Source organism: Pocillopora damicornis, chromosome 2, assembly GCF_964200805.1.
Source record: "Pocillopora damicornis chromosome 2, jaPocDami1.2, whole genome shotgun sequence".
Lineage (NCBI taxonomy): Eukaryota > Metazoa > Cnidaria > Anthozoa > Scleractinia > Pocilloporidae > Pocillopora > Pocillopora damicornis.
Window position 1 is genome coordinate 5,543,635 of NC_142671.1, and position 16,315 is coordinate 5,559,949.

The 16,315-nt window shown below is 37.8% G+C and overlaps 2 protein-coding genes across 5 annotated transcripts in view; both read left to right on the top strand.

The window, feature by feature from the left end:
• Positions 1-4,801, top strand: part of LOC113673424 (uncharacterized) — a 5,703-nt gene extending 902 nt beyond the window's left edge. The window contains exons 2-5 of the mRNA XM_027189823.2: positions 746-822; positions 1,250-1,564; positions 2,383-2,507; positions 3,195-4,801. Of these exons, the coding sequence (XP_027045624.2) occupies positions 765-822; positions 1,250-1,564; positions 2,383-2,507; positions 3,195-3,350 (654 nt within the window). The 5' untranslated portion in view covers positions 746-764 and the 3' untranslated portion in view covers positions 3,351-4,801. The remainder of the gene's footprint in view (positions 1-745; positions 823-1,249; positions 1,565-2,382; positions 2,508-3,194) is intronic.
• A 2,486-nt stretch (positions 4,802-7,287) lies between these two features.
• Positions 7,288-16,171, top strand: LOC113673418 (uncharacterized). Of its 4 annotated transcripts, none has more exons than XM_027189816.2 (10): positions 7,294-7,626; positions 9,024-9,146; positions 9,652-10,041; positions 10,628-10,924; positions 11,059-11,163; positions 11,828-11,929; positions 12,210-12,323; positions 12,574-12,650; positions 12,932-13,055; positions 15,306-16,171. In XM_027189816.2, exons 2-10 carry the CDS (start codon positions 9,086-9,088, stop codon positions 15,335-15,337), a joined length of 1,302 nt encoding a protein of 433 aa, XP_027045617.2. In that variant the 5' UTR covers positions 7,294-7,626; positions 9,024-9,085; the 3' UTR covers positions 15,338-16,171. The 4 variants fall into 4 exon arrangements, with proteins under 4 accessions (XP_027045615.2, XP_027045617.2, XP_027045619.2 ...); XM_027189815.2 differs by lacking the exon at positions 15,306-16,171 and adding an exon at positions 7,739-7,792 and having other exon boundaries at positions 7,557-7,626; positions 12,932-14,407; XM_027189814.2 differs by lacking the exon at positions 15,306-16,171 and having other exon boundaries at positions 7,288-7,626; positions 12,932-14,407.
• The last annotated feature ends 144 nt before the right edge of the window (positions 16,172-16,315 follow it).

The window sequence follows — 16,315 nt, forward strand, 5'->3', positions numbered from 1 at the left end:
CCCGGTTTAGCAAGTGTGGCGTAGAACTTACTCGTCGTGGCCATAACAGTAGGTCACCCAAGGTACCACCCTCCTTCCTTCCCACAACTTTCAAGGTTTCCTGGAAGTTTACTGGTACCTATCTAAAGGACTGTGAAGTTAGGAATAGTGCCCATGTGGAACATAAAACGATGTTTCAGTAGGGGCCCTACTGATCCGAACACCAATGTGCAAACCGTCAGAAAGACAGCGTACCTCTCATCACCGCACGAAAGTCGGAATTTTCGCGATGGAATGTCTAAAATGGGTTGATGTACTGAAAGAAATTATAAGTTCATTTCGTTTTTCAATGTGATGACCCAGTCTACAACTACAAATCATCGGTCGCATTTAGGGACAGTTGTACATTTTCGAGAAAGAAAGGCATGATTGAAAATAAGATGGGATCACTATGTTGAGGATAATTTGAATGGCATCTATTGGGTCCTTTTGAAATTAACCGTGGAGAAATTCTCTTTCCAACTCACACTTACTAGGTGGAAATAATATTGTTAATACAGTTTAACAAGAAACAGGTTTTACCGGCCTTGTAGCCAGCTATGAGCTAAATCAACGAGACGAATGAAGAGACTAGGGAGAGTTGGCAATCGGAAAGATAGAGACTGTACTAATTGCTGTCCGCAGAACATGGCTGACCAATCTGGTGTGCTGTTTGTGAAGTTTTTTTAAATTGTTTTAATCGTTTTCTTCTTTTTCTGAACAATAGGTGGGAAAAAATCGAAGATATGGAGTGCGCTTTAAATCTTGTGTTATTATTTCTGCTTTCGCTATGCAGTATAGTAGGTGAGATAAGACAAATTATTGTGCGTTGTTTTCTCTTCGCAATGGAGATAAAGGTTATGCCTCAGTGATACATCTGTGAATTGTCTCTTTTGGTAGCCTTTCTCAACACCATTATTTTTTAGAGTCTTTCTCTACTACAATTACTTCTTAATGATAAACAAACCTAATATTTTACTTATGCTGGAGATAATGTTTTTAATGTGCCATGAAAATGATGGCTAACCTAGATTATTAGACATATGAGAGAAGAGGTAAATTTTGATTCTCCTTACCAACAGCGATACGTTTCTTGAATTTCAGTTTTTTTGAATCAAGTTTTAATCCATCAATCGATCATTCTTTTCATCACATATCTGTTAGAAAGTGCGTTATGGTGTTAGGTTATGTATGTTGACCCACACATAGCTGCATTGATTTTCCATGTTAGTTTTAGACGCAAAACTCGAATTGATCTCATCTGACAAGACACCATGTAGGAAAAGTTCAGTGAATTACAATGTGACCCTCAGTAAGGGCGCCAAGGCTGGGAAGTACTACAAGATGGTTGGAATTAAAGAGATGGACGGATGCGTAAAACACTGTTGTGGATCGAAGAGATGCGACGTTGCTTTTATGGTCAACAAAAATTGTTATTTAGTCAAGTGTCACAATTTTGACTCATGTGACCTCAAGAAGTCTGATAATCCCAAATTTGACACGATGCTTTCAATGGTCTCAAGAACAAAACTAAAAGAGGCTAAAGGTAAGAAGGTTTTCATCAATTCAAACACTTTCCAAAAAAAGATGAATTAGCTTTACAAGTAACAAGATAAAGTAGCGATGATGATGATGATGACGATATTATAATGATGATAGTAATGCCGATGATAGCATCACCGTTATAAGTATAGTATGCGTTATTGCGTTAAACAAGCCCATACCTGGCCAATTGACCGACCAGACTTGGTCCAAAATATCTAATCAAAACTGTTTAAAAATGTGTTACACTATGGTTAGGGAGAAACAAACTACAGGGCGCCAGCACCACTCATAGCACCGAGGTCTAGACCTGACCTTTTCAGTCTCTAATAGCTGTTCATCTACTAACAGCGGATTTTCTCTTTGATATTCTCTGGCTGACTATGACTCTTACTCTTTTTCTAAACAACTGATTGACTCTTAATCTCTGATTCTGAGCTCTGTGATACTTGCTTTCATATTCACCATCGGTAAGCATGGAAGATTAAACATTTGATGTCAGAAAAATAACCCAAACATTTCCACGGCAATCTTACGTATGAAAACTAACGAACTTAATGCTTAATCACACAACCACTCGTTGAATGTAAAGGCAAAGAGGACAACCTAAGTGCGGATCTAAGGCAAGGTGGGGAGACAAACTAATTGTAGTTGAACAAGACAGTCAAAATTAGAAATGTCATCATGATAATTAGACTCAAGTGACTTCGGACTGTGAATTTTAATCTTAACTAAATGCTAGATATAAAAAAATCACTAAAATCATGACTTATTAACTGAATACTTCACAACAAATGACACCAAATTTGTTGTTAAACACAGGAGAGGGTAAGGGGGAACCTGCCCTTGAAGAAAACCTTCAAGAAAAAGCTTCTGGGATTGAAACCACGGAACCTTTCATTGTTGAAAACCCAGATGACGACATGACCACAGTGACAGCTTTTGGGGTAGGTTAGATGATTGTGTCTACATAAATTATTGTTATACGAGGGTCTCAATGGGGTGGGGTCATTGACAGCAGTGCTTTAAAGGCTTCTTATAAACAAGCGGTTCAGACTGTAATCGGTAAAATGTTTGGATATTTCATTGTTGGTCTTCGGAATAAAAATTTTTGAAACAAGGAATTATGTTGATCGCAAAATTTACCTGAATACACATGTAACCACCATAAATATTATCCTCCTCCAGAGTCCAGCTTTAAATCACCAACAATATCAACAAATTACAAAAACCACGAATATAATTCAAAATTTCCTGCAAGCATCGAAGGCTCAGTGAACCGCAAATCACTAGAGGCCGAACCAGTTCCAAGCGATATAAGGCGCACCTTGCCTACATTGTTTGTTCATATAAAGGAGTACCTATGGGACTTGTAGGCTAATTTTAACTGGCTTTATTGCTTATGGTTAATGAAAATCTCGCATTTTCGACGCTTAACGAAAGGCTCAAACAGAGGAAATCCAAGAGAACGTTTTTCAGAGCACACATTTCGTCCATAGCTTTTATGTATCTTCACAAAACCTGCATTGTAATGCGTCATAAAAAAGCGAAATTTTCGTTCAGTCTTCGTTCAATACACATTGTGATTCTATTTACGTGAATACAAAAACTAAAGTTTCTGTATGTATTTTTAGACTGGCAAAACCAAACGAACTAAGCGTTCTTCTGACATAATCGACATGGTGGTAGCAATTGGTTGCGGGACGGTGGCTGTTGCAGTAGGTGTGGCTGGCGTAATTGTGATGACAAGACGTTTGATTGACAACAACAAAGCGGAAACTTCAAGCTGAGGGAGAAAAAATACTGACCTTTTTCTCGAGCTCAAAGGACTACAGTCATCAGAATCTTTACCTAGTTTACTGCAATTTCTGGCCGGTAGGAAACGCAATCCTGAGTAGATTTCATTTGCAAAGCTGGCCACAGGTGCTATAAGAAAGAAAATGGAAAATCCATGATTTCCCGGAAGACCGACCTGCTGTCAGGTGACATTTATTTGGACGATTTTGCCGTAAACCAGCTTTCATCAATGTTTTTTGTGGGACCACATGGTCCCAGTCTGGTCAGAACGGCTTTTAAAGAGATTATTAGGGCCTAACAGGAGCTTTAGCACGGACCTTCTCCAAACACAAATGGTTACCGGAAGGCGCAAAAAGAAAACCATCTATCGCTTTGACCTGATGTATTCAATACGAAAAGTTTTGTTAAAAACGGTAAATCTATACTGCGCACCGCGGGAAAGAGCATTTACTTTTGAGCCATATTCTTGGCTGGAAAACATCTAGTCATTTTGCTCTCAGGTAATGAAATTTGCGGGCCTTGATTGTGCTCCTGTAAAGAGACGTTAGTGTCAAAGTGGGAAAAGAATTGTTTTTCGCAACAAATATATTTTTGTAAAGCGTATTTAAAGTATATTGATTTGTATAAGCTCCTCAATAAGTTAGTTTCATTCTAGAAATAGCGCGCAACTCTCAACATTTACTTACTGCGCGTAATTTTTACTGGCCAAAAAAACATCCAGCTGACTTTACATTTATGCCAAGAATTACTTTGGGATACAAATCGTGATTTGTAGAAGCTTTAACAGTTAATGTGAAAGATAAATCGCATCTCTTTTTCTCTTTGTAATTCTACGACACAACAACGTAGATACAGCGACTTTTTATGAATAGATTATTCCAGTAATGGTCAAATTTAAAATTTGAAAGGCTCCAAGAGCAGACAAGGTTTTCCAACGAGGATTTCCTGTTTTATACCGGACTGAAACCGGCTTTTGGCCATGGGACAAATCTCGTTATCCACCAACTCTCTGAGGAGTCTGGATCCCCCTTCCCGTTAGTGAAACCTGTGGGGTTTTTTGGTATTTGTCTAACCCCAAAATTCTTGCAACAAGAAGACCACGTGCTACTATTCCATTTGAAGTATTTTAAATCTATGTATCTTGAAAGATATTTTCGGCTTCTCAAGGCTGTTGTGTGGCTTAACATATTCCTAATCGTTCCTTTATTAACGATTAAATGTACAAGCAGATATCAAACGAAGCTATTTTTATAGGTGGAGAATAAATAATGATTAAAAATGGTATGATCGAAGCTTACTGATCCACAGGCGGCCTAAGCTCCAGCTGTGAAATGATCATCTTGCGAAATAAAAGTCATGGCGTTTGTATGAATATTTACGACCGCTCTAAGGGATTAAAAAAATGCAGTCAAATTCCCAATAAAAATACCTTACCTTACTTCCACAGTGCGTCGCTTGTTATCTGAACGCTTACTATGTTGAAAAGAAGCCATTTGAGCGAGTTATCTAATTCTAGGTTTACTAACCATATGGGAAGCCCAAGGCTGCACACTCTATTTGTGAACGCCCGATCCGAGAAGCGAAACATCCAAGCTCAAAATGACCAGGCGGCCACAAATCCAACGCAGAATCTAAGCACATATATCGCAGTTTCATTTCAATTCATTACCAACTCAATCCTCCCCGTGAAACTTACGCTAAGCCGAAGTTTGCTTCCAAAATTTCCAGTTTAGACGTTTCTAACGACCCCCGTTCACATTCGCCACGACACACGACCGTTGAAATCCAGCTGGTAACCCTGCCTCCTTTGCAAATTGAGCCTCCTCGGGGACCACACCGTCACGCGACATGAACAAATTGTTCAAGAATCACGGGTGCCAAGTAACGGGTGCCAAGTGACGAAAGATGATCGTCTCACAGCTGGAGCTTGGGCCGCCTGTGACTGATCCAGGTGAACGGTAAATGAAATGAAATGACGAGATGGGCATAATCGGAGAATTTGATTTCTGAGGGCTCTAAAAACAGTAAGTGAACTTCGATCTTATTCCATGCTTTATGTCGTGTATTAAACGACAATGAACGAAGTCTACGGAAAAATAGCAAACACTACCATAAAGAGGCATGATAATCTTCTTTCATTCTAATCGTTTGTTAATGCGTCTTTGAAAAGATTGCGCCAATTTCTTTTCCCTTTGTTAGCCAAGCGAGTTTTTGCGCACAAAAAGTTAATACCGAATAGTTTCCTTACGGAAATTTAATCCAGAAATTGTACATTTTTCTCAACCAATGAAAACTACTTGTAAAGATAAACCACCTCTGACGGTCTGGGCTGCGTGCATCACACTAAGCTATCTGTAATGGGGGACCATACACTATTCTTCAGTCTTTTCCAACCTTCATCTCCCGACTCTGCACCTTCGTTGGCTTTTTTATTTCACTTCTTTGTTTCGCTCTCGTTGCTGCAAAGTGCTTCGAGTCGTGGGATGTCAAGTGTGGTGGAAAACCTGCTGAATCAGATTCAAGGCGGCCGCAATCATAATCGGGTTTCAAGTATATTTGAAGCAATTTTCGGAGAGTTAGTTTTCCTTTGGAATCATAATCCAAAGTAAATAGCTTTTTTTCTGTAGTATTCACTTTTATTGCTGTAGAAAAGTAAACGATTCCTGGAGGAGCATCCCTCTTCTTTTAAACACTAATCAAAAAGAAAATTCTCATGAATGCAGGGGAATGGCTCCTTCATTTGAGGAGGTTCTCATAAAATTAAGAATCTCTTCTGGAAACATTGTCCAGAAACTTGGAGAAAACCGTAGTTTGAGATGAAGATGTAAAAGAAAATACTCTGGAAGCACAAAAGTACGTTAAATCAGACCTAACTAGATTTGTACTAATTAAGTACCCGACTTAGGTTGAAGATGCAACGTGACGAATCGGTATTGATTAAAGCTGACCTTGGATTGATATTAATCAGGTTTTCAATAACCTAAACCTGATTTTTATATTCCTTTCTAAGACGGTCAAAAAATGGAGCAAGCGCGCAAGAAAAATTTCTCAGAGTTCAGTGAAGTCAGCGGTTTGCCAAGAAACAAGCTTCATGTATTCTGCCATTGTTTGCCACCTTTGTTACCCAGACCTAGTCTTGGTTAGAGAACCTGCTGACTTAATTAGAGTCACATCAGAAGCCTGAAAATAATCGTGTTGAGAACAGGCAGCCATTCATAGTACTATCCCACTGAAACATGATTGTTTTTGTGTGTCCAACTATTGAGAAAAAAATCGAGTGCCAGTTTTCTGGGTTTCAACATGGGAGTTATTCATATCGTAATGCCTGCGTTAATTACTTTTACAAGTAGCTGATCAGATTTTCCCTGATCAATCTTAACTGGAGATTACCCAGGAGAAGATTTCGAACTTTTAAGTCTCTAGCATAAACTCTGAAACATATTTTGAAGTTGGCCGAAGCCAAAAAAGTTTTCTGAAAAGTCATTCAATATCTATGGAGAATTTAAATTTTTTTTCGACTACCCATGGCATATTACCCCCTGAGATAACACCCCACCGCTTTGGACCACATGTTAGGTGTAACAGTGCGTGAAATATTCCGTCCTTATGGAGGACACGGTGATGAACAAGACTTTGCTGGGAAAAGTAGATCACCTGTTATGCTATGACTGCCTGCTTTTCAGTGATTCAAACGAATACCGCCCACGTGATAACACAAACAGACAAACTTTACAAGGAAGGGAGAATGTGTCCTCACATCAAACAGATTCCCTCATGGGAGTTAGTCTAGCACAGGAGACAGGTCATTTTGAGTGCAGTTGAAATTAAACCAATTGTAACTTATTACAAAGCTTTTCCGTTGTTCATTTGTTTATGTTTTGTGTTTACTGAGCGTAAGATTTATATGGATAACACTAAGCCAACCTGTTTGAATATGATATGTTTTCTGCTGCCGGTACAAACTGACCGAGAGTTTGGTCCTCGAAGCTAGAATCGTCATCGCTTCGACCTGTGGGATGAAAATCAAGTTGCTTCTGATGAATCCGATTTTCCCGCCCTTTTCGCGGTGGTAAACATTTTCGAAAGTGAGGCTTTTCTGTAATTAGCGAGTAAAATCAGAGGATTATGATAAAAAATTCATGAGAGTGAAATAGCTTCCTTTCTCGATTTCAAGTTGACGTAATTATGATTCTTGGAACGTTCAGGTTTTAACTTCATTTTGTATCAGACAGACGATGGAGGAAACAGATTTTCTGCCATAGACTTTAGGTGAGTTATTATATGTCTCAACCAGCGTTTATTGATCAAAATGATGTTTAAAAATTGTCATCGATCTTTTCACCACTGGTTCTTCTTGTCTTGTGGTCTTGATTGTTGTCAGCCCTAAACCAGAACGATTGTCCTCTTAGTATCAGCCTCGGATGAAACACTCAAAGTAAGAAATAGCAAATAATAGAAAATAACGTATGTGATATTTGTAACTCCCTAAGTGTATATTCCTTCCTCTTCAACAAAATGATTGCTAGCATTAGGTTTGTGTTTACTTTGAGCTACGTAAATGGTTGCAAAATAAATTATACCCGAAAATATATTTAGACAACCAAAAGGATCGGTAGAGAGCAAGCTTAATTTAGATTCGCTTTCACTTTGTTCTGTTCATAGAGATGTAGGTAGGTATCATCACGTCATTAGTCTGGTTCACGAAGACGAAACGAAATAACCAACAACAATTTCATAATATCATTTTGACGTTCGGTCGTTCTTTCAAGACATCGGAATTCAATAAGTACTAGTCCACGTAAATAACTTGCAACTAGATTTTACTAGGTATATAACTGTTGTTATATCATTGCACGGGTTATGGCCTTGACTTTTTCTAGGTTATCAACCGGGTCAAGTATTCATTCGTGCAAAATAAGTGTTTTTTTGTTTCTTTGCTTAGGTGCATGTGTAGAGCAATAGGGAGTAACCTTCGATTTAAAAGGGCTCGAATTACTCTCGAGACATGGAAAATTCTTATATAGAGCTTTGTATCACATAGCGTGACCATATCCTTAACTGCGCTTCAATTTGTTTATATTTGCAATTTGATGAATTGACTTGATGTCACGGTATTTGAAACGCAAAGAGTTGTCGTATGTTTAAATCACAAATAGACTAGAAATCCGGAAGAATAGAGATACAAAGTTCAATAAGCCATGACAAGCTTAAAAACTTTGAAACAGTATTACTGTTCTTCAGCTTTATGGTATTTTCGTAGATGAAGTGGTTAAATTATTTATACGAATACGACAAGAAAAACATTTTTTGTAACAAATAGCTCCTGTCGTGCCGGCAAGCACGCAGTCGCACACTGTCATATATCACCTCCTTACAACGTACCCATCTATTCAACTTGTAGCACTTGAATGTGACAGTCCATCTAGCGTGAAGAATATATCAACGAGACGACAATTAACTCTCTTGAAAGCTTTTAAGAGACACAAACTTAGCTCGTTCAAGGTCCTAAATTCAAAATACAATCTCTTGAAACGCTGCCGGGGGTCGATTAACCTCAGAAACAGGCTCTTCATAACCTTACCGCTACTGATGCTAAAGTCCTCAGGATTTTCAGTGTTTCTTAACGGACTAATCTATTCTTCTCTCTTTTCTTTTGTGCTTTGTAGGGTTTCAAGAAATTTAAAAACGAAGGATCAAGGGCAATACCTGCCAGATTCGAGGATTCGAAATGCTTCATTATATTTTGTGCCCGCTCTATCTGATGTTACTCAAGTCTACTAGAGGTCAAGGTATGTGCCTTTGTAACCACTTAGTTAACACGCTCTAGGTAGTCTGACACCGTCCATACTGTCCAAAAGATTCGGGGCTTTGAGGTGAATAAAAATTTATTTTTTCTGATAGAAAACTTTGAAGGATATTATTTTGTTGGTCAGTTATTTACATTGTTTTCAAATCCCCGCATGAATTTTGTACGAAAATTCCTGCTGCTTTGCGAAATATCAGGCGGGCTCTCAGGTTCCCATTCGTGGCATAAATCCAACAGAAAAAACCTTTTTCTTAACATGCTACAGATCTGACTTCTATTCTGGCTTTGATGTCTGGAGTGACAAATTTTGTTGACAAATGTTTTTAGAGGTATCAAACTATTTTCCCCTTTCTTGCTGATTTATATTTAAAACTTAATTCCCAAGGAAAGAACGTAATCTATGTCATTCAAGCAATTGTTTTTCATCAAGGATAAGCTTTTGAGGGCAGGAGGTATTCAGTTTAATGGTTTTATTTGCAACGCCGCAGTTTTCCAAATGTTCCTCATGGACCAAAAAGGTGAAAACGCGCAAGTCCTGGACACCGTCAAGTTGCCTACGTGTACTCATTTGGACATAAAACATGACGTCACTTTACGAGGTGGAATAAAATCCGGGAACTTTACCAAACTTGGTTACCTAAGGGACATGCAGACATGTATTGATGCTTGTTGTCAGGACCAAAAGTGTGACGTGGCTTTCATGCCGGGTCACGTGTGCTATTCAGTGAGCTGTTTTAGTGAAAAACTTTGCGAAAGTATTCCTGCCGTGCCATCCACTGCAGCCAATAAGAGCGTAAGGATATCTCACGTGGTTCGAGGCGGGGGCAAAGGGGATGATTTGGAACAGTTTAAGAAAACACAAGGGATGGCAAAATACAGTATGTACGCCCTTTTGTTTCGCAAGTATTGTTAAGTGCGTCATTAAAGTCCTGGAGGCGAAACAAAATCAAATCCAAATAAAAGCACGCACGCATTCTAACGAGCCTAGCGCTCGTCGGGGTGGCATGCTCAAGTAAAGTATTCTTGTTGTTGGTACAGTTTGAATCGAAATTATGCGTTGAATAAGTTATTGTTTAGAAGAGTTAATTTTCTTATAACGTGGTCATATTTGTTCGTTGAAGAACGAAGGAACCTACAGCGCGGAAACATTTGTCAGAGGTTTTGACCAATTTGTGCGAAAGGGTTCGATAAATCAGTGTTTACTACGTTGTTTTAAATTAGCCTCCAAGCCCTACTTAGTCGCTCAGTTGAATTTTAATGTTAACAAACATTTGCTATGCAAACAAAACAAGAAAAAAAGAGCCATACGCACGACGTTAAACAGAATAAAGCCAGGATTTCGAATGTAAGGCCAATGTCTTCTATGCTGCTGCAGTCGTACAGCCTTAATCGTCTGTATTCATAGATAATGCATTTAGAACACGACCATGGTTAATATTTCGTACTTTTATTTTGATATAACAGCCCACAACTTAAAAGACATGTGCATACCCAGCAGAATTATGGCCAAACACACCTTAAAGGGAGGGAGGACAGCTGGAGAAGTAAAAGAACTTGGAATTGTTGAAAGTGCCGAGGACTGTATCGATAAATGTTGTGCAGAAAAAAATTGCGAAGTTGCTTTCTTGGTGAATGACACATGTCACTCTGTAGAGTGTTATGGCGATGAACTTTGTCAGAGTGTCCCCATGGAAGATGAACATATCTCTCCAACTATTATCTACATGAACACGAGAAATGGCAAGAGATCTAAGGATAAAGGTATTTTTTTAAAAATAAAATCGTTTAACTGAGTTATATCCTAAGATTGTTGGAGGAGAAATTTTGGACAAACCTTTTTCGATTATTGAAGCTTTACGTCAGTTTCTTTGAGTCTCATTTGTTTCGTTTCTCAGGCACTTGTGATTCTCCGTGCGTATCGGGAGTTTGTACAGCTAAAGACAAGTGCACCTGTGACCGAGGATTTGATGGAACAAACTGCAATGACACTGCTATCACAGGTGAACTGATAGTATAAGTAAAGTAATGGCCAAAAGAAAAACGAGCGAGAAAACAAGATGCGACGTCCTTTCCCCTTGGTGCTTCAGGTACCAAGGGTGCCAATTATACTCTTACAGAAATAGCCCCTAGAGTTCCAGAGTACCCGATACCTCATTAATTGTCGGGAAAACTTGACAGAACGTACACATGGCACATTACAAAAGCCAAGGAACCCCTTAACTAAATAACGAATTGACAAAGAGATAAAACAACGGACACAGTCAAAAAAGACAAGAGCAAAGACCCAGTTTTTAACAAGCTCGGCATAAGAGTTTTAAAAGTAAATTAGGCGCTTAGGATGGCAGCTCTGTGCTTGGTTTCCCATGCGTTTGTTAGATGACTCGCAAAGTGCTTGACTTAACAAATCAACTACCGTATAAATAAAGGGGGTAAGTTTCAAAAGAAAAGGTGGTGCTGCGTTGGTGGGAGAGTATAACAAGGTAATTTGGTATCATCAACGTCAGCTTGGAAAGTCTTAACGGTGGCCAATTTATGTTATCAACTTAGTTGATAGTACTAATACCAAATTACCAACTATCATATAGTCTTTGTTTTGATGTGAACTTCCTTTAACGTGACCCTTTTATGAATGGCTAATATGCAGACCTCAAAATTTTATATCAGGTTTCTGTGGTTTACCCGGCTGTGGAGAATATGGTAAATGTTCCTTCAACGACACATGCGTCTGTGAGCCTGGATATTTTGGGCACCTCTGCGATAAAACACGTAAGTACATCATGCTTTCTTTTTTTTCCTTTTTTTTCTTTAAAGATGTTATCAGCGACTGGAACTTATCACAATTAATGGCCCATCATAAATTTCTCGACGGTAGTTTGTCTTGTATGAGAGTCAGGAATTTACTGGGAACGCCACAGAGAACAAAGATGAACAGTCGAAATCCAGAAATTTCATCACACCAGTGGTTCCAAGACAAACAAAAGGTCACATCAGGTTTAAAATTCCAAAGCATCTAGGTGATAATACATTCCTAACCTATATTTTACAGTTACGTGTGACCCACCATGTCAAAACGGAAGATGCCTTGATAATTCAACCAATTCAACGAAATGTTATTGTGAGATTGGATGGGAAGGGCGCTTTTGCAACAAAACGAATGGAGGTAAGCAAAAGACAACTCAAGTCCAACTGAATGCTCCCGGTCCTGTTTTGATCGTGGGCCCTAAATAGGGAACAGCATAGTTGTTAAGTTTCTCACTTTTTTCCTTTGTTAAACTGAGATAATTGTCCTGTATATGTGAAGAATCTGGCAACAAGTGTAGACTGTAACGAGTCATTCATCTAAGTAACTAAAAAGACTATGCAACATCAGAGTAATAGCTGTGTGATAATTTTCTCGTTGGCATTCTTAGATAGGAAAATTTATTCAACTTCAGGAGGAGAAGTATTGTTTACAAAAATGGACCAAGAGGCAGAAATGGATATCAAGGTATTATGTCTCTCTATCGATTTTTCATCTTCATCTTGGAAAAATCTTTATCACACGTCCATGTAATTGAAATTCGTTGCTTCCACTATGCTTCTTTATATATCCATTCTATTTAAAACAAATGTTACCACTCCTGCGAGTTTTCATTACACCTATTCATGTCTAGTGAAATCATTTTAATAATTGTTATGATGCTGCTAAACGAAGTTAGAATGCATTAAGTTGGCTTCTCAGCTTTACGACACGTTCCTAAAAGCCACTTGATTTTGATGTTTTTTTAGATTCACCAGATTCCTTCCAAAGGTGCTGAATCCATCTCGGCCCTCGCTGTTGCCATTGGTTGCGGAGTGGCAGCGGCAATTGTTGGAACAGCCACAGTGGCCTTTATCGCACGCAAAATATTGGGTAAAAAATCTACAAATTATGAACTACTTAGATCGCCTATCAGACACAAGACGTAACGGGAATCTTAGGCCTTTTTAGAGGTGTCTTGTGTAAACATCAATATATCGTTAAGTTCAGAAATCATTGACAAAAGTGAAGGATTCACCACAACAGAAAACAAAATATGTGGCACTCCAAGCTGTGAGCTGTAGTTCAATTCAATCTAATATGCTGATTCAAAGGAGAGCTCTAAGAGTACGTTTTTCACTCCTGTTTAGCGAATTATTGTTTAGCTTCAAAAGTAAAACATTTAGAAAGAACAGCCAAAATTATCAGTTTCGCCCATACATCAACTATGGTTCATTTTATGCCTTATAAGAAATCAATTTAGGTTCTTTTGTCACCAGAAGGATTTCACTTCGCTACTTTTTTTGAAAGATACAGTGAACGAAAAGCATAAAATATGTATATGTCAGAGACCTGTATTTCGCAGACAGGAATTATCTTGAACGTGCCCATGACTGACGTTTGTGGTACAGTTTCAATATGATGCAGCTCTAAAGTTATCATTACATTAGTGTCTGACAAAGGTGGGAAGTCGCCTAATTCCAAAGTCAACATGTCTTTTACAACCTTCGTTTTTCTAAATGGAGCACAATTATAACTTTTTGATAAGACACACTATAATACTGATAAGTGTAATTATTAGAGCTTCTAGATAAGCAGACTTGGCTCAGAGAAGATTTTATCCCCCAGTTATTTTGAATAAATGCTTTCTTATGATGATTACAAATTTTAGAGGAATCTATTTAGACTTCTTTCTTATTTATTTCTGACACAAAAATAAACTAGTGTAACTGTCGTAGAAAACCTTTATCTTGAATAATTTTTTCTCATTTTTCAAAACCAAAACTAAAACTTTTTGCGGGATACTGTGATGGTTGTCATGGAAACGGCTGACTCAAGGATTGGCATGTCTAGGTAATAAGGACATTTCAAAAAAGTTATTCAGTAAAATGATTAAAAATGTCTTAAATTCGGCCTTAATCTTGTGGAAGGTTCAGTTGGTTTACATCGATTGTACCTTTGAACAAAGAATATTCTAATGACAACAAAAAACATCCATGATATTCAGTTACACTGGTTTATCTTGATAGATACGGTTAACCATTCAACAATTATGATCGCAGCAATAAAGAATAAGAGATAAGCAAAACATTTAAATTCATTCAAGAAACTATCTAGATATTTGATAAAACTCATAACGAGAAAAGTAGGATAAAATTCCACTTGGAGTATTACTGTGTAAATAAAGAGGAATATCTGTAAGTTGTACAAAATATTTATTAAATAAAAGAGAAATTAACCAAAAATCTGCCTTCCTTTAAGGTTTGAAATTTTAGTTGATAGCTTATAGTTTCCATGACAACCAAAAACCCTCAGAAAACTGAAATTCAAGCAGGCAGTTCACGTAGGTAACTACGGCTTTTCGCAAAATATGCATGACCTCGTCTCTACGGTTGCCTGGCTTCAACCGTTGAAGCTATCAGTTTTCGAGGACGAAAACTTGGGAAATGGCCTGAATCATAACTTTATCTCTCACCAACCGAGCACGATGGCCGTACTGAGTAAGCTTGAGTAGCCCGAGGTTGTGGTCGTGCGAACCGAGCGTGCTAATGTCCGTACAAAAACGATAGAGGGCCAATGTTCCCCAGTACTGCTCAAGAAAGAGAGTCTAGTAAACAGTGTATTATAGGTCACTCGGACCAAATTTATTTATTTTTAAATTTGTCGGCTTTCGGTGGCGAACACGAATACACGGCTTATGATCGTTTTCGTGTAAATAGTCCGCATTGAAAAATCTCGATCAAGTAAGAACCAAAAGGATCGCTCAGATTTACCCCAAGACTACCTGACCATATATTAATAATACAAATATAGCATAGAGTTCACAATACTGATCACTGGTCCTTTCTCTCCCTGGTGCAAAATGGAAATGCTTCAAATCTAACCACATTTTCAAATCATAATAAGGAAGCCAGTGTTCGATAAAAAGTGCTGGATCATGAGTCATCATTTTCGTAAAGAAAATTGAACAACTTAAACAATCTGTATCTCTCTTTTTTTTAATTTTCATAAATTTATCAAATGTAGACTTAAGCATGCAAATCTAACCGTAGTCAAGGATTGTGCTCGATGAACGTGCGACCAATGCATGATTATCTGGCGAATACTAGATGTTTCTCAACATGTGTACTTTTGGTTGTGCAGAGGACCCGGATGGATGGAGGTCGATACGATAACAGACACAAGATAAAGAGTTTCTTCTTCTTGAAGGCGGGAGCCTGGAATTCAGAAACGCTTTCAGTTTGGGGCAACCAAAGTTAAGAGGAAGATGCCCACTCAATTAACATTTCTGATACCTTAGTTTGATCAAAATTGTCTGCGATAAGTTTTTTTCTGGCTTTCTCTGCATCAAAAGTGACTGGTGAAGTGTATTTACACTTTACTGTAAAATCTTTTTCATCGAAAAAAAATTAAAAAGCCAAATGTGAATTACCCAGAAGTTTAAACATGAAATTAGATATTACATATGAAGGCGTTATATGTATACACATGCAAAGCACGCACGAATTTTTCATGAATTGCTCCACCAGATGAGAGAAGCATCCACTCTTTTGAAATAAGATCTGAGAGGAGACAAAAGTAAATTTTTTGCCTTGAGTCAGCAAACTAGAATCAGGCGTTTTCGTGGTTGCTATTTTTTTATTTATATAATTTTTGGAAATTTAACAATATATATCAAAATGTTAGATTATAATTTTCGAACACATTTATTTTGCTGTGACTTACAGAATTCACAAAAAATAGAATAAAATAGCTTAGATGAGAGATGGTAGAATTGTAAAAGTTAGCCAGAAGTTTATAAATCGTTTTTTTTTTTATTTAATTCGGGCCATCCTCCTACTAATGAAGAATTAGCTTTTTATCGTTGTATACTTTCGGACTCCGTTGAATTCCCAACGTTTGGATACGAATCTGCCTTAATTTAAAGGCCTTTTCTATTTTGATGTGCGAGCGTAAATTGTAAATAAAACTAATGGTATATGAATAAATAATGACATTATTTTATCAAATCATGCTATTACGTTGTAATTTTTGAGTAGGGCAAGCGATGATATACTTTGTTTTTGACAGCGATAAAACAAACCAAGAACTAGTTTGAATTGATAAAGGGCATTTCAAATGAGAATTGTGAGATCAAAACCTAAGTAATCGAG